General features: G+C 60.9%; 2 protein-coding genes and 1 pseudogene across 5 annotated transcripts; 2 read left to right on the top strand and 1 right to left on the bottom strand.

The window, feature by feature from the left end:
- Positions 1–2,907: 2,907 nt before the first annotated feature.
- LOC108523370 (uncharacterized) lies at positions 2,908–3,649 on the top strand (annotated as a pseudogene).
- Positions 2,917–8,106, top strand: LTC4S (leukotriene C4 synthase). 3 transcript variants are annotated; one of them, XM_017863969.1, is made up of 5 exons: positions 4,280–4,758; positions 6,170–6,269; positions 6,372–6,442; positions 6,528–6,609; positions 6,840–7,099. In XM_017863969.1, exons 1-5 carry the CDS (start codon positions 4,701–4,703, stop codon positions 6,979–6,981), a joined length of 453 nt encoding a protein of 150 aa, XP_017719458.1. In that variant the 5' UTR covers positions 4,280–4,700; the 3' UTR covers positions 6,982–7,099. The 3 variants fall into 3 exon arrangements, with proteins under 3 accessions (XP_017719456.1, XP_017719457.1, XP_017719458.1); XM_017863968.1 differs by having other exon boundaries at positions 4,257–4,758; positions 6,372–6,609; positions 6,840–8,106; XM_017863967.1 differs by having other exon boundaries at positions 2,917–4,758; positions 6,372–7,083.
- Positions 8,107–8,208: 102 nt separating this feature from the next.
- On the bottom strand, positions 8,209–16,262 carry MGAT4B (alpha-1,3-mannosyl-glycoprotein 4-beta-N-acetylglucosaminyltransferase B). 2 transcript variants are annotated; one of them, XM_017863966.1, is made up of 15 exons: positions 14,258–16,262; positions 12,695–12,880; positions 12,465–12,605; positions 12,244–12,377; positions 11,491–11,537; positions 11,070–11,183; positions 10,771–10,846; positions 10,561–10,675; positions 10,110–10,240; positions 9,804–9,908; positions 9,529–9,722; positions 9,114–9,192; positions 8,947–9,034; positions 8,764–8,876; positions 8,209–8,667 (listed from the first exon to the last, which is right to left on the bottom strand). In XM_017863966.1, the coding sequence occupies exons 1-15, from the start codon at positions 14,334–14,336 to the stop codon at positions 8,644–8,646; spliced, it is 1,626 nt and encodes a 541-aa protein (XP_017719455.1). In that variant the 5' UTR covers positions 14,337–16,262; the 3' UTR covers positions 8,209–8,643. The 2 variants fall into 2 exon arrangements, with proteins under 2 accessions (XP_017719455.1, XP_017719454.1); XM_017863965.1 differs by having other exon boundaries at positions 9,804–9,911; positions 14,258–14,281.
- Between the last annotated feature and the right edge of the window lie 947 nt (positions 16,263–17,209).

Below are 17,209 nucleotides of genomic sequence, written 5' to 3'. Positions count from 1 at the left end.
GATTACAGGCTTGAGCCACCGCGCCTGGCCTAATTTCTGTATTTTTAGTACAGACAGGGTTTCGCCATGTTGGGCAGGCTGGTCTCCAGCTCCTGACCTCAGGTGAGGACAGGCCCAGCCTGGGAAACTCCTGTTTTTAAAACCAACAAATTGGCCAGGCTTGGTGGCTCACGCCTGTAATCCTAGCACTATGGGAGGCCAAGGCGGGTGGATCACAGTCCCCAACATGGGCAGGCTGTTTTTGTACTTTTTGTAAAAATACAAAAAATTAGCTGGGTGTGGTGGTGGGTGCCTGCAATCCCAGCTACTCAGGAGGGTGAGGCAGGAGAATCCCTTGAACCTGGGAGGCAGAGGTTGCAGTGAGCTGAGATCGCACCACTGCACTCCAGCCTGGGCAACAAGAGCAAAACTCTGTCTCAAAAACAAACAAAAAAACCCCAAAAAATCAGGAGTGTCCCTGCACAAGCTCCTCTCTCTTTGCCTGCTGTCATCCATGTAAGATATGACTTGCTCCTCTCTGCCTTCTGCCGTGATTGTGAGGCCTCCCCAGCCATGTGGGACTATAAGTCCAATAAACCTCTTTTTTTGTAAATTGCCCCGACTTGGGTATATCTTTATGAGCAGTGTGAAAACAGACTAATACACTGGGCATGTTGGCGTGCACCTGTAATTCCAGCTACTCAGGAGGCTGAGGCAGGAGAATTGCTTGGACCCAGGAGGCGGAGGTTGCAGTGAGCTGAGATCACACCACTGCATTCCCACCTGGGCAACAGAGTAAGACTGTCTCAAAAAAATAAAATAGGCCGGGCACAGTGGCTCACGCCTGTAATCCCAGCACTTTGGGAGGCCGAGGTGGGTGGATCACAAGGTCAGGAGATCAAGACCATTCTGGCTAACATGGTGAAACCCCATCTCTACTAAAAAATACCAAAAAAATTAGGCAGGCGTGGTGACGGGCACCTGTAGTCTCAGCTACTTGGGAGGGTGAGGCAGGAGAATGGTGTGAACCTGGGAGGTGGAGCTTGCAGTGAGCCGAGTTCATGCCACTGCACTCCAGGGTGTGGGACAGAGCAAGACTCCGTCTCAAAAAAAAAGGAAGAAAAGAAAAGAACAGAGAAGCAGAGAGAAGCCAGGCTAGCTGCCCCAGTAAAGACTCAGGCTCTCATGATCCCAGGCCACTTCCAGACTGAATCAGTTCTCAGCTGTGCAGCAAGTGATCCCTGCCCTACAGGAATCTGCACACATTTACTCAGGAAACTGTCTTCTTACTATCCGGTTTTGAGAGTTTTTATATATTCTGAATACAAAGTGTTTTTTTAAAAATCATATGTATGATTCACAAATGTTTTATCTAAGTCTATGTTTTTGTTTTTGTTTTTTTGAGAGTCTCCCTCTGTCACCCAGGCTGGAGTGCAGTGGTGCGATCTCAGCTCACTGCAAGTTCTGCCTCCCGGGTTCACGCCATTTTCCTGCCTCAGCCTCCCGAGTAGCTGGGACTGTAGCAGGACGAGCCACAGACAAAACTCCTCAAACACTAGATTAAAGAAGGAAGAGATTTTTTATTTGGCCGGGAGCGTCGGCAGACTCGCGTCTTAAGAGCTGAGCTCCCTGAAGAAGAAATACTTGGCCTTTTTAAAAGCTTACAACTTTAAGGGATCCATGTAAAAGGGTCACGATAAATCAAGCAAGCGTGGGAAACGTAACTGGGGGCTACACGCATCAGCTAACAGAACAGAAAGTTTTACCATGCTTTTTTCATACAATGTCTGGAATTTACAGATAACACAAGTAGTTTAGGCCAGGGGTTGATGTTATTATTATTACTTTGTTTAACTCCTAGGGCCGGGTGGTGGTGCCAAGGTTGTCTGGCTATGTATCTTACTTTTGTTTCTTTCTCTCTTTCCTCCTGTCTTGTGAACTAGGCAAGGTGGCCGGGGGGAGGAGGGCAGCAGGAGTAGTAGTGGTCTCCTTCCTTAGGACTACAGGCGCCTGCCATCACACCCGGCTAATGTTTTGTATTTTTTGTAGAGACGGGGTTTCACCGTGCCAGCCAGGATGGTCTCGATCTCTTGACCTCGTGTTGGGATTACAGGCGTGAGCCACCACGCCTGGCCGAGATTGTAGATTTTTGCAACTTTTTTGTAAGTCTAAAATAAGCCTGTAATCCCAGCACTTTGGGAGGCTGAGGCAGAGGATCACTTGAGCCCAGGAGTTTGAGACCAGCCTGACCAACATAGCAAGACTCCATCTCTGGAAAAAAAAAAAAAAATTAGAACCTGTGGTCCCAGCTACTTGGGAGGCTGAGGTGGGAGGATTGCTTGAGCCCAGGAGTTCCAGGATGCAATGAGGTATGTTGAGCCACTGCACTCCAGCCTGGGCAACAGAGCACAATCCTGTCTCAAATATAAAATGATTTCTAAATATACTGTGTTGTTCAAGCTCAGGGTCTGAGTTATGCACTGCTTATGATCCACTGCACAGAAGTTCTGATTTCTTTTTTGTGCAATGGTTCTGCCTTTCTGCCTCCCAGAGGTCCTGGTGGGTGGGCATCACAGGCTCCTCAGGGCTCTGTGGAGGCTCAGGGAGGAGGTTTCGCTTCCCTCCTGATACTGGTGCCTCCAGAGCTAGACAGGAAGATGGAACCTGGGTGGCCCGAGCAGGGGTGGGGGCTTGGCTGGCCCTTCTGTCAGCTTGAGCTGGCTTGAGCCCAGGCAGGGCCCTGATAGCCTGGATAGGCTCAGAGGGAGGGAGGTGGGGACCAAGAGACCCGGGGAGGGCTCCTGGGGCCAAGACCCAGGTCCCTGCCCTGCATATGCGCCAAGGGACTTCCTCAGAAGCTGCTGATGTCAGGCTTTGGCTTCCTGCTGCGGAATGAGGGGATGAACTCCGAAGGGAGGACGCTCAGGCCTTGGAGGAAATGAGAGCTTGGCCGACAGGAGGGCCTGGACTTGTGAAGACACATGGACACCCACAAGCACAAAGACATGGATGTGTGACAGCGGACCAAGGGGCATGCAGATATGTATGCATGGTGCACATAGGCACTCTGGGCACAGCCCACTGGCACCGTCAACCCCTGTGTGGTGGCCTGCATCCCACCCTTCAGGCAGGCCCCGTGGGGCAGGTGTCAGGGAGGAAGGAGGCTGAGTGGGCAGTCTGAGGACGCAGCCACCACCGCTCCCTGGCACTGCATCTGTGTCCCAGGATCTAGGAGGCACTCTTCCAACACTGAGCCCCAAGATGACTGTCACACCTTGGTCTAAAGCAGGGGCCGGGCCTCAGCCCTAGCCCCTGCCCTGGAGGACCACACAGAGCCTCCAGCTGGGGCGTATCTGGTTTCTGGGGGCGGAGGTGGCGGAGGTGGGGGCGATACCCAGAGAAGGAGGAAGAAGGGATTCTGAGAGAGCCCGGCAGGCTCCAAGCCTCAGGCTGGAGCTGGGCTTGGGGCAAGGAAAGACCAGGTGCGAGGGCAGAGCCATGCGGCCCGACCCCTGCAGCACGGACTGTACCTGCATGTGGTCTCCCCCAGCTCCTGCCCATGCTTCTGGGTCTGGACTTTGCCACGTCTGACCAAAAGCCACCGCAAACCCACTCAAGCCAAAAGAGGAAGTGGCCATTAGGCACAACTGGTTAGACTGGCAGGCCGGGGGCGCTCCAGGCAGGGCAAGGGGGACACCCAGGGCTCCAGACAGGAGTCCTCAGGTGCCGCCTTTCCTCTGCCTGGCCCTGTGTGGGCTCTGTCCTCAGAGTGGCCCGCCGTAGTCCCCCTCCCCACTCCGAGTTTCCTGTCCCAAAATTCTAAGGAAGTTTCCAGAACTATGTCTCACCATCTTGAGTCAGCCTTGGCTCAGTGTCCATCTCATAGGCCTGGAAGGGGCAGGAGTCAGCGCTGTCCAGACCACAGGGCCTGACTGTGGGGACCGCTGCTGTCTTAGGTAGGTTGTGGAGGGTTGTTACCCTGAGGCAAGAGGGCTGCAGGGAAGAAAGTCACGGGCAGGTGACTGTTGTGGAAGGCCCAGGAGAGGCCCGAGAGAGGGATGGCCCACAAGGGTTGACCCTCCTGCCACCCAGGGGGCCCTTGTGCAGGGAACCCCTGCAATCGACTGAGGCTGGCAGGCATGAGGTTTCCTGAAGGAGAAAGAGCTTGGTGGGGCCCAGTGTGGCTGGGGGGCGCTGGGACTCCATTCGGAAGCCAAAGGCACTGGGAAGGGCTTCCGCAGAGGAGGGTACAGCAGGGGTTGCCAAGAACAGTCTGGATGGGGGCAGGGAACAGATAAGGTGGGTGGGGGAGTCAGCCAGGAGCCTGGAGCTGGCTCTAGCATAACGTGGGGGTTTCCAAGGCCCTGGAGAAAGTGGGGTGATGCAGCAGGGGGCACACCCACAGCTGGAGCTGACCCAGATGGACAGCTTGGGCTCTGCCACATGGGACTAGGCAAGGAAGGGGCACGAACAATCAGGAAGTGGCAAGGCAGTTTCCAGCTGGCTTCTCTCCCCTGTCCAGACTTTGGTTTCCTCCCTGCCGGCCTGGCCTGGCTCTGTGTGGTATGGTCACACCCCCACCACCCCCTCCACTGAGTTGGGGCGGGGAGAGCACTGAGGCTGCTCTTCCTTTCCTGGGCCGACCTCTGAGCAGCAGACGGGGCTAAGTGTTCCCCAGCTCGCCTTTACACACAGCCCGTGCCACCGCAGCCGACGGCACCATGAAGGACGAGGTAGCTCTACTGGCCACCGTCACCCTCCTGGGAGTCCTGCTGCAAGGTGGGCTGGCTCCTATCTAGGAAGAGGGTGGGCCTCAGATCCCTACAGCCTGCCCTCTGCCCCCTAGGTCCAGGTGGAGGGCAGAGGCAGGGACTCCAGCCCAGGCCCAAGCTGGAGGGTGGGGAGTTTCAGGGGCCTGGGGGGGCACCTGGCTGTGAGAACTGTAGGACTTGGGGGTGGCAAGGGTGCCAGAACAAATGGTGGGATAGCCATGGGCTTGGGGAAGCTGATCCCTGCTCTTTCCAGCTGTCCCCTCTCTGGGCGTCCCAGCAAGCGGCCCCCATTCCCTGGCCCTGCTTCAAAGGAGGCACCTCCATACTGGGACCGCGTGGAGCAGGGCAGAGGTGCGACTCCTTCCTCCAGCCCCCTAAAGGAGCCTGCTTAATGCCTTTCTCAGACTGGCTCTAAAGGACACATTCCTGGGCCAGATATCCTAGCCACTTAGAGACACCACTGCTCCACAGTGTGTGGGCTAGGATAAGGCACGGCCTGGGGAGGGGGCTCTGAAGAGGCTGAACAGACAGGCCAGCCTGACCTCCACCTGCACCCACACTGAGCTGGATGGCCACCCTGTGACACCCGTCTGCAGGGTGCCCAGCACCAAAGGTGCCAGGGCTTCAGGATTCAAGGGGAGATGGTCAGACGGGAGGTCTTGGGAGGGACTGCACAGCCAGCACTGGCCTCCCCTGACCAAGGGAAGGGCTCCTGCTCACAGAGAAACTTTGGGGCCAGCCCACCCTCTGCAAGTACCCCAGCCCTGGGGTCCTGGGGTTAGGCTAGGGGAGTCCCAGCTGTAACCTCCTGGGAGCAGAAGAGAAAGTGTCTGTCAGATTTAGGCCTGGGGCCAGAATGCAGGAACAGAGAAACTGAGGTTTGGAGGCACAGGGACCCAGGCTTTAGTGATCCTGGCCTGAGGCAGGGTCAAGGGCCCTGCGGGTGGGCTCTGGTAGGTGGGTGACCAGGGACTGATAGCTACAGGGAGTGTGCTTCCTTGCACCTGGGAGGATGCGGCCGGCTCTGCCCTCAGGCTCCTGAGGCACTTGCTGGCCAGGGACCTGAAAGCTGCATTTGCCTGTGTTTTGCGAGTGAAATGATTCAGAAACAAGGACTCAGGTGATCTCTCTCGCGAGCAGGTGTCCCTGTGGCTCAATCACCCACCCTCCCCCATACACTCACAGGTTGGGGCAGGGCCTCTCTGCGCCCCAGGCTTCAGTCCTGCCCTCCCCGCTGAATGTCAGAGACACAGGGCAGGCCAGGGCTGGGTCAGACGGGAGGTCTCCTCAGGAGAGAGCGGGGAGTTGTTCCGCCTTAGGGAAGAGAGGAGGACACGGCCACGTGAAGGATCCTTCCCACTCCCATCTCCGGGGCTTCGGGAGTCCAGACCTGACTCCTGCTCCCCCTCCTCCCCCAGCCTACTTCTCCCTGCAGGTGATCTCGGCGCGCAGGGCCTTCCGCGTGTCGCCGCCGCTCACCACCGGCCCACCCGAGTTCGAGCGCGTCTACCGAGCCCAGTGAGGCGCAGCGGGAGCGCGCGGGACGGGGAGCGAGCCCCGGGCGGGTCCAGGTTGCAGGACCAGCCCGGCCGGCGTGCTCATCCCACCCGCCCACCGCAGGGTGAACTGCAGCGAGTACTTCCCGTTGTTCCTCGCCACGCTCTGGGTCGCCGGCATCTTCTTTCATGAAGGTCGGGGTGTGGGGCTGGGGCGCACGCGCTGGACCCCCTGGCGGCCGCGCACCACGCTCACGAGGTCCGCGCGCACCTCTCTCAGGGGCGGCGGCCCTGTGCGGCCTGGTCTACCTGTTCGCGCGCCTCCGCTACTTCCAGGGCTACGCCCGCTCCGCGCAGCTCAGGTGAGGGCCGGGCGGGCAGCGGGGCGGGGCCGGGGAAAGGTCGCGGGCGGGCGGGGTCCTGGGGAGCGGGGCCCAAGCTGCGGACGGACGACGGGCCGGAGCCCAGCGCCTTTGGGAATTCGGTGGGCGAGCCCTGGCGGCGGATGGAGGAAGTCCCCTTGGGGCCGGGGTTGGGGCGGGGAAGAAGCGGGGCCTTCTCGCGCCACCGCCCCGCTGACCGCCGCCCGCAGGCTGGCGCCCCTGTACGCGAGCGCGCGCGCCCTCTGGCTGTTGGTGGCGCTGGCTGCGCTCGGCCTGCTCGCCCACTTCCTCCCGGCAGCGCTGCGCGCCGCGCTCCTCGGACGGCTGCGGATGTTGCTGCCGTGGGCCTGAGACCAAGGCCGCTGGGCCGGCGGAGCCGGGAACGAAGAGCCGGAGCCTCCAGCCGCCCCGGGAAGCGGCGCTCGCCTCCGCATCCTAGTCTCTATCATTAAAGTTCTCGTGACCGAGACCCGGGCTGCGTTTTCTGGGGCCGCGGGGGTGCCGCACCGCGGGCTGCGGACCCTGGAGGGGCCCAGCCCAAGCTCGGGCAGCCCGGCGGGCTTTCTAGAGGCGGCGTGGGAGGGGCTGCGAAGGAAGGGGACCTCCCCCTGGGGCGGGACTGGATCCGGTCTTCACCTCCCACCCCACTCCCTACTCAGCCTCTGGGTTACAGGGCCGCCCAGTCCTGCCGGGGTTCACCCTGCTAGCGCTCAGCGGTCTCCTCACCGGTCCCCCTCCTCAGGGGCCTCCCCTCTTCTGACTCTCAGCCTCCCAGTCCCTCGTTCCCTGGCCTTCACAGCTGACACTAGCCTGCAGGCGCGGGGCCCAGCACCTAGCTGTGCAGCTGCGGTGCCACCCACAGCCCGTGGATCTCTCCTCCGGTGAGGGCAGGGGCCTTTTGGTCAGCACTGGATCCCCCTTGTTAACTGTAGGTGTTCAGGGCAGCCCTCCCAGGTCCGCAGAGCTGCGGGCACCATGGGAACATAGTGACAGGTCTCAAGGAAATGTCCAGAAGGCTTGGGGATCCAGGGGAGGCCCACAAAACAAACAAGTGACTTAGCCGAGTATGCAGGAGAAACGGAGAAAGGAGAGCTTGCCAAGCAGGGGCAACGGTGTGTGCGAAGGCCCTGAGGTGAGCGGGAGACCCTAACGTGCCAGAGGAGTGTGCCGGGAACCCAGGATGAGGACCAAGCTGAGACACACGGAGGGGAACAAGGAGGCTGGGAAATGCCTTCAGCTTGAGGAGCTAAGGGAAGGCCTCATTGCAGGCCTTGGACATGGGGGAGGCATTTGGGGGACTTGCTGTGGGTATTGTGGTCCCGGATTCTGCGCTGCTTTCACCAGTGAATTACTGACTTTGCGGCCTGATCTTAGGAACTGGGGTGAGGTGGCGCCGAGGTGGCACTGCGCCTGCAGGCCAGCCTGGCTCCTTGACTTAGCAGGGCAAGGTCGCTGCTGATGCTGGGTTGGTAGGCCCAGTGCCGGGCTTAGTTGGCACGTTGGGGCACAGACCAGGCAAATGAAGCCAGGCGCAGGGGCAGAGGGAGATGTCCAGGGCGTTCACATTTGAGGCACACACTTCATTAACCCTTTATTACAAGTCACGCTCTTATAGAAGTATATGTGGACTTACGTGAAAAAATCAAATGTATCCAAGAATAAAAAACACAGCACATAAAGTAGTATATGCATTCCAGTGTTCGCGCCAGAGACAGCGGGCGCCCAAGAAAAAGCTCTTCTAAAACGGCCTGACTGGGGCAGGTCGGGTGCGAACGGTTCCGGGCCTCAGGCACAGTGTGGGGGCCGCCTGCCTCCTCCGCGGCCCGGCGGGCGGGGGCAGCACCAGCTCCTAGGGCCTCCGGGCCAGCGGCGGACCCCAGGCTGGCCCAAGCCTGGCGCCAGGCAGAACCCTTTGGGCGGGGCCGTATCTGGCCCTCCAGGGACGGCAGTGACGACATCCCCAGAAACGTGGGCTTCAGGGCTGGCCACAGGGTACCCTCAGAAGCCCGCAGCTTAGTCGGCCTTTTTCAGGAAGATCTGGAAGAGCCGGACCCAGGGTCAGCAGGGCCTCTGAGCTCCGCCAGGGTCTCTCTGGCTGCTCCCCGCGCCTGGCCTGGCCCTGCCCGGCCTCACCTCGCTCAGAATCACCCACACAGGCGAGTCCGTCTGGATCGAGAGGCGCAGCGCTTCCAGAGGGCCGAAGGCTGGGTCCACCTCTCCCTCTGCCACTCCCTTGTAGAAGGAGCCTGGGGGAGGGCAGCGCTGAGAGGGTGTCCCCGAACCCCAGCCCACGCTCTCCCCCAGCCCCCTACCCACCAATCTGGAGGTAGCCGTCGGGGCTCCGAGGGTACCGGAGGGTGGCGGTGCGGCCCTCCTGCAGGGCCTCCTTGTCCGACTGAGGGTTCTGCGGGCAGAATCAAGGGCTGAAGCAGGTGGCTGCGGGAGGCTCGGCCTCCATGCACACCACACCCTACCGCACTTACGTCGAAGGGCAGCACCTCCACAGACGTGTTGAAGAGCTTGTCCTCCGGGTGCTCGATGTTCCCACTGCGGAAGAAAAACCTGCAGCCAGACAGACCTGTGAGCTGCTGCAGGGGCAGCGCTCCAGTACAGCACCCAAGGCCCAGCAGAGAAAGGCCAGGCCTGCACCAGGGGGGCCCCCAGGCAGCTGTCAGGCTGTGCAAGGAGATCAGGGCCTTCCTCTGGGAGGATGGTGAGGTGAAACATTGCTGAGCTCCTATGGGCTGCCTGACTTAGTCCTCACAAGGTAGCTACCATTAGGAGGCCCACTTCAGATGAGGACACTGAAGAATGTGAGGTTAATTTGCTGGTGGAGCCTATACCCTGGTGGCCACCCAGCCCTGCCCCCCATCGCAGACCCGTGGTGCTGGCACTGACCGCTCCAGTCTTAGGGGTTGGAAGAAGCGGAAGCGGATGAAGTCCCCCGCGGCAGGCGTGAAGGCCCAGAAGAAGTCCTCGCGCAGGTAGGCTTTCTCCAGGGTGAAGTGCTGGTATGTCTTCAGGCTCGTGCTCACCTCTGCTGGCGGGTTCACATGCTCCTTCCGCAGCGCCTGCTTTCCAAAGTCCTTGTCCTGCAGCAGAGGAGGGACAGCAGTGATGGCGTGGGCCCCAACCTTGACCCTGGCCTAGGGAGAGCGTGCAGTGCAGCCCACCTTCAGTTTCTGGATCTTGCCAGCCAGCGAGGAGTGAGTGCCCACATGCTGGAAGAGGGACGGCTTGAAGCGGATCCGCAGGTTGGCCTTCTGCCGGTCACAGTGCTTCTGTGGAGGGCGGGCGACACCCCAGGACTCGGCTTAGCCCTCCTTCCTCCACACGGCCTCTCCTGGGGGCTACCAGGGCCCTCCCACAGTTGACAGTGCCCTCTCTTATGTGATCAGATATAAGGACAGGGACAGTTTGTGCTGGAGGCTGCCAGCCCCTTGGCCCTGCCCCTGCCAGTCCTGTCAGCTCTTGCTCACCGCATCCTTCTCGGGGTTGCAGACTTTCACCCACAGAATATGGTCCAAGAGCCAGTCAATGGGCTTGTCCCGGTAGAACATGAGGATGAACTCTACAATCAGGCTCAGGTCCAGCGACTTGAACATCTTGCCTGGTAGGAAGGGAAGGGGGACTGAGTGGGCAGTGCTGCTCTGCCGTACTTCCTTTCTCCCTGCAGGGTGCCCCTGAGAGTCCCATAGCAAACCCAGGGGCAGGCTTCAGGCAGGTGTGAGCACAAGGGGGCAGACAGGTGGTGAGGCCAGATATGTCTGATGCACAGGCAATGGGAACAGGCCAGGTGGGGCTGCAGCACGCACACCAGGTGGGGCCCAACCTGGGCAAAGGCTCATAGCGGACACAGCGTGGGACTGGGAGAGGATGGCAGAGGTGGGTGGGACTGAAAGGCACGGTCAGGTTAGGGGAGGGGCACACCAATGAAGCCCAGCTGGGAGAACTCCAGGATCATCCAGTCTTCTGAAGGCTGCTGCAGTGCGAAGTTCTTCATGGTGCTCAGGTAGTTGGGCTTGGCCACGATGTCATCCTCCAGCTGCAGATTGAGCAGAGAGGGGCTGGGGCTCAGGAAGGGCACCCAGATGGACCAGACCCATAGCAGGGTAGGGCAGCGCAGGGCTTGGGGCTGACCTGCACGTAGTAGATGCCTTTGGACTGCGCGTACATCATGAGGAAGCAGTAATCGAGGTTCTGTTTGGTCCTCCACCTGTGGGCCAGGGCGGGGCCTCAGGAGCTCAGACCCCTCCACCTCCAGTGTGGCTCCACAGAGAAGCCGCTGGGTGGGCAGCTTCTGTCCCCCCACCCCCATGCACAGGTCCTCCCATGGAGAATTCAGGGCACTGCAGTGAAACGCCCTGGAATCAGATACCAGTAGATGGGTTCTCAGCACAGGTGGGCAGGTTGCTGGGGGTATGGGGGAGTGCTAGTACCTGACTCTCTCCTTGGGGTCCCCAAAGGACTCTCGGAGGCGGGAGAAGTCAGGGTAGAAGTGGGGGGAGGGTGAGATGACCTCCAGGAGCCCAGAATGGATCTCCGTGGGGAACCTGGGGGATGGGAAGGCCCAGTCCATATGCAGCCTCCAGGGGCTGAGGGGGGCCAAGCCCAGCAGACCCTTTCTCTTTCTTGAGGCTCACCCAGTGCCAGCCACCCACGACCCCCTACACCCAGCCACGTGAGGCAACAGAGCTCCACAGGGGCTGGGCCACTTCTGCACACCCACCCCTCCCCCACCAGGTCCCTGCCTCCCTGCAAGATAGGAAAGGCGCTACCTTATGGGGAGGCAGGAACCTGCCAGCACGACACCCTACAGAGCCCTCCTGCCACCAGCTCTCTGGGGCCACCAGTACTCACAAGGCCTTGATGTTCTCTGTCACTGCCAAAGTGTACTGTGAGTCAGTCTGTGGGGAGACCAAGCACCCTCCCTTAGTGCTGCTGCTGCCCCAAAAGGCCTGGAAGGGCTTGGAGAAGGGGCATGGCTTCAAATGCCCCCCACGTGGAGGTAGCGAGCCTGCTGTGCTGAGAGCAGAGCAAGGGCGCCCCCAGAGACAGCCCTTTCCCTTTGGGACTGGCACGGCCAAGGGCGGGGCGAGGGGTGTGCCTAGGGGTAGAGGGCGCCAGGAAGCCCCTTCTTTTCAACTTTTTTTTTTTTTTTTTTTTTTTTTTTTTTTTTGTTGAGACGGAGTCTCGCTCTGTCACCCAGGCTGGAGTGCAGTGGCCAGATCTCAGCTCACTGCAAGCTCCGCCTCCCGGGTTCACGCCATTCTCCTGCCTCAGCCTCCCAAGTAGCTGGGACTACAGGCGCCGCCACCTCGCCCGGCTAGTTTTTTTGTATTTTAGTAGAGACGGGGTTTCACCGTGTTAGCCAGGATGGTCTCGATCTCCTGACCTCGTGATCCGCCCGTCTCGGCCTCCCAAAGTGCTGGGGATTACAGGCTTGAGCCACCGCGCCCGGCCTCTTTTCAACTTTCTATCTTGGAACATTTGCGAATGAAACTAGGAACTGAACTTCCGACAGCTTTCTCCTCCCGAATGGCTCCTGCTGTCAGTTCTATACCGCGGGGGCTCCTCTGAATGTCCCTCAACCCCGCGTCCCGGCTCACTTGCCTCAGCGATCAGCACCACGATGACCGAGTCCTCCTTCTCCTGCGGGCTCAGCTCGGAGATGAGTGAGTGCAGAGTGTCAGTCAGGTACGAGTGCACCTCGCGCCGCACGCTCGGGATGCCCATCACCACCGACACTATGGGGGACGGAGGCGCGACGCTGGGAAGGGCGTGGGGGCCACCCGCCCCCCCTACCCCGTGCTCCTCCCTGCCCACACCCCTACCTCCCGTGCGGCCCTGGCCCACCCGCACCGCGGGCTGCAGACTGCTCTCCTTGGCCAGCAGGTGTGGCAGGTGGTGGAAGACGGTGGGCAGGTGCAGCACGTGCCGGTGTGAGCCGTTCCACGGCTTCAATCGGGGGTCCTCTGGGTGGGTCGTGAAGGATCGGGACTGAGACCAGGGAGCCTACAACCAGCCCACCCCCGCCTTTTCCCCCTCCCGCCCCAGACCACACCTGTTAGGCGGCCCCAGGTGCGGTTGCCGTCTCCGTCTCGCAGCGCCTGCCTTTCCGACACGGCCCTCTTGATCTCGTCCAGCACCAAGTTGAGCTCCTTGGAGCGCTTGAGGCTCTCCTGCTCAGCTGCGTGCAACCGATCGCGCAGCGCCAGGAACTCCCGCTGGTAAACGTCCACAACGTCGCCTGCAGGTGGTGCGCAGCGGTCACGAGGGGGCAGTGTAGAGCCGCCCTACGGCCCTTTAGTGCCAGCGCGCACATCTGGGTGCCCGTCTGTGCAATAGCTCACTCACATCTGTTCTCGTGCCTGCCACACGTGAGACAGCTGGGGTCACTCCGAAATTACACTGACACTAATGCTTGTGGGGAGAAAACCAGGGGAATCTGCCCGCTTCCAGCACTCTCCCCCACCCGGGCTGATTTTATTCTCTGAGGAGGCATCTGCAGTGGGAATACAATTTCCAGACCTAGGTAGGTGGATCCTAAGCAAGGGCTGGAACAGCCTCAGACCGAATCCGCTCTGTCCGTTGGCCTCCAAAGCCCACTCTTGCTTTTTGCAGCACATGCTCCTTCCAGGGCATGGCATACCCAAGGTCCTGGTGCTAGTTCTTCACTGTCCTCGTGGCAGTCGCTGGTTGCCCACCCTGCCCTGGATTGTTAGCCCCACAATGGCCCCAGGGGGCGGCTGCTGCAGTTCCAGGAGCCCACCTCACTTCACTGCTCAAGGACAGTCAACAGCAGCGAGGGGACTAGCTCTGAATGCTCTGGTGCCTGTGTCTCTGGAGACCTGTGCTGGGCCTGGGGCACCCTGAAGGGTCCGCATGCCACCCCAGGGGACCCATGTCAGAACCTCCAGCTGGGCCCAGGCATGAGGGCTGTAGGCAGACGGGGCAGCACACAGGTAGGGCTGCCCGACAGTAGAGAGGCACCACCAGTCTGGCAGGGACCAGTGAGCAAGACAGATCAACAACCTCCTGGTGGCTCGGTGCCCACAGTCCATGCGGAAGTACGCTCAAGGCCTCTGCCAGGCGAGCCTCTGAAAACCTATGTGGCCTACAAGGCCTTATGTGTCCAAGTCTCCAAGTTTAAGAAGCCTGACAGAACTCCCTCTACCCACAGATAGCTCTTCCATTCCTTGATCCTTGGTGGGTTCACAGACCCCAGAGTTCCGTGGGATGGCCTCACCCCGCCAGCAGCCCTGTGCATGATCAAGGTCATGATCAGGCAAAGTTCGGTCACCTCAGGACACACCCCCTTCCAAAGCAGGAGGTCGAAGTGCCAAGTGACCAGGGAATAGGAAGGGGTGGATCTGAGCAAGAGGAGCAGGGAGCCAAGTGGATCTTCCCTGAGGCATCTCTTACCCGAGAAGCTAGCCCCCGCCCTCCCACACCCTGCCTCTCTGGGGCTACAGGCTGAGGCCAGGTGGAGCCTCTGGACAGGCCCTGGCGGGAGGGAAGGGGGAGTCGGATTACCGGATCTGCCAGGCTCCACGCTGGGCTCAGGGGCTGGGTTACCCTGGAAACCTGACCCCTTGAATGCAGAGCTGGCTACCCCAACACTCACCCATTGCTGGGTGACACCGAGGTGTAGACAGCGGTTGCCCACAGGGATGGGACAGAGGTGCAGAGGCGTACAGAGCCATCAGGAGTGGGTTCAGAGCTGCCTGTACCTGCAGGTGCGCCTCCCTCCTGCCTAGATGCCAGTCCCCGCTCGCCTACTTACAGCCACTGCCCATCCCCGAGCCCCATCCTGGCTTTCTCTGTCCCACATGACTGCCTCAGATGGACAGGCTGGGTGGGCAGTGGTGGGTGACGCTGCCTGAATCACCCTGGAAACAGCCTGCTCCTTACCCTGGCTTCCTTCCTAGGGGCCTCCCCTCTCCCCCAGGATCTGTTTACCAGGAGGTAAAGGGACCCACGGGCTCTCGCCTACACCAACCCTTCTGTCATTTCCCTGCACACTGCAGGCCCTGGCCCTGGGCAGCCTCCCCCGCCTGCCAGCTCCCCCACCTGCCTTGCCCTCAACTGTGGGTCCAACTCTGTGACTGCCTCCCCATGGGCCAGGCCCCATGCCAGGGCTCTGCCAAGCCATGCTGACACCCTATAACCTTCGGGAGCTGGGGAGGCAGCTCAGGTGAGGAGAGGGGCCAGCCTGGGAGCCCCTGCCATACCTTCCTGCCTCAGGGCCACACTGTTAAGAACAGCAGCAATGAGGGCTGGAGGCTGTGTAACCCTCCCTGGAGGAGAGTCATCAGGACACCCTGAGGCCCGCAAACCACAGTTCCCCCTGCTTCCCTCTTGGTTGGGAAAAGATTAAAGAGCCAAGCTGGGCCACAACCTTTGTGCCCTGTATTCAGGGAAAAGGGACAGGATCAGAAGGGCACAGGCAGGTATCAGGCCCATTAATGGTCTGCTGTCACCATGCATGTGTGCAGCAGATGTCTTTCTCCTCTCCAGACCCTGCACACTCCTAGGAGTCAAGGAGGGTGTCCATCATTGCTGAGGTCCAGGCCTGGGGAGGGGGACAGCCTGGAGGCTGGGAGAGCTGTGTGGCTGAGACCCTGGGCCGCCCCCAAGGGTCTGCCTCCCTGGGCAGATCCTCAGCAGGTGCTTGGCCGAAGGCCACAGTTTGAGTGCTGGCAGAGCTGCTCCACAGGCCAGATATGAAACTGGGCCCCAAACCCTTCTCCAGGGTCCATTTTGCATTAGTCTAAAGAGGCCGTCCTGGGCTTGACCTTGGGCTTCCAGGATGACGCCCACACCTGCTGTCCTTCCTCTCTGGTTCCCTGCCCACCTCCTTCCTTCTCTGCAGATTCCACTTCCTGGGTCCTTCCCTCAAGTTCCTGGACCCCCACTGGCTGCAAAGTGGAGGCCAGGTTCCAATTTGGCCTCAGACTGGCTAAGCCTGGTTTCACCAGGGGCTTAAGACAGACTTTCTACATGTGACAATGAGATGGGTTCACATAATAGCCTGGATTCCTAGCTTCGCTTGAGGCCTCCAATAACCTGGTCCTACTGAGTCACCACAGAAACAGTAACAGCCCCTCAACAAGGCAGGCCTAGGTCACCCCCTACTCATGCCTCACAGGATCCTCAGGCTTCCATCCCCTAGGGGCTGGGCCCTTGAATCTAAGTGCTCCCCTTCTTTCCTCTCCTGTTCCCCAGGCCCTCTAAGAGCCAGCCTCCCGGATGCCCCCCAGGCGCAGTGGGTCCCATGGAGCCAGTGCCTCTCCCTCACTCTGCTGTCCCGGAGACTGGCTCCCTGTGGTAAGCCAGGCTTGCAGAGGTGGCTCCTGACATCAATCTGGGGGCATGTGGCTGCTGTGGGAGGCACACTGGCTGAGGACAAAGGGCAGGGGCTCATGGCTCTACCCACGACTGGAAGAGTGTGCCCCAGCCCTTCAGATAAGGCCCCACCTAGGCCTTCATGCCAGTCTGCTAGTCACCCTGCCAAGAACCCAGAATGTCCTTTCCCAGGTGACACACCCTACCTACAGAGAATTCTGCCCCAGTCATGCCTGCCCTTGAAAATATACGCCACCACCGGGGCCTCTGCCCCAGCCATCCCTCCCCTGTCAGGCGATCTCCCTGCAGAGTCCCTGGGTGATGGGGCTCTGGCCCTGGAGCCCCAAGGCCAGCCCAGGCCTCTGCCCTGACAGAACAAGTGCGGCAGGCGGGCGCGCTGGCAGAGCTCGGCGAGGGTAGCTGAGGCTCGAAGGGTCCGGAAGGGTCCAGGTCCCCCCAGCCTCCTCAGCTTCTCTGGGGTGGCGCTCCGGGACAGGGAAACAGGGAAGCAGGTGGCCTCAGCCCGCTTAGGCCTCCAGCAGGCAGGCAGGCAGGAGGCCACTCTCCCGGAACCTCCAGGCTAGGGGAAGAGCGCCTCGGAGGGCTCAGGCCTTACTCGGCCCCACCATCGTCAAGACCGGTCAGGGGGGCGGGGGTCGATCTGCATCCTCCGCCTGCAAGAGCGCTGGGTGGATGCGGAGGGCGGGGACCAGCCCGGGAAGCTCGGGGTGCGGGGGAGGGGCTGGGGCCGCACAGGAGCGCAGGGCAGCAGTGGCCGGGCTGGCTCAGGACGCCTCTCCCTCCCTCCCCCGCTCCCATAGGCCGGATGCTGCCGAGGCGTTCCGGGCGCCCGGGGGTCGGCGATGGAGACCCAGGACCGGGTGTCACGCCGGGGTCGCCCAGGCCGGCGCGGGACAGCGGGAGGCAGGGTGGGGGGAGGGCGGATGGGGGGGATGCCTGACCGCCTAGCGGTGCCCTCGCGCCTGTGTCCCTCACGCCGGCCCAGATCCTGCCCAAGTGGCTGTGGCTGGCGTTCCGGGACCTCTGTGACCTTGGGTCTGTGCCCCTCTCCGAGAACCCCACGGGTCCCCAGCTCAGCTGCGCCCGCGGAGTCCGGTCCGGGGCACCCACGGGCGCGGCCAGCGCTGGGCGGGCAGGCGCAGCCCGGGCCCGAGGAGGACGCCGCGGCTCCAGCAGCAAACAAGTGGGGGAGGGTGGGAGGGGCGTCCTC

Source organism: Rhinopithecus bieti, unplaced genomic scaffold (assembly GCF_001698545.2).
Source record: "Rhinopithecus bieti isolate Rb0 unplaced genomic scaffold, ASM169854v2 scaffold_73501, whole genome shotgun sequence".
NCBI lineage: Eukaryota > Metazoa > Chordata > Mammalia > Primates > Cercopithecidae > Rhinopithecus > Rhinopithecus bieti.
This window is presented reverse-complemented; position numbering and strand designations above follow the sequence as displayed.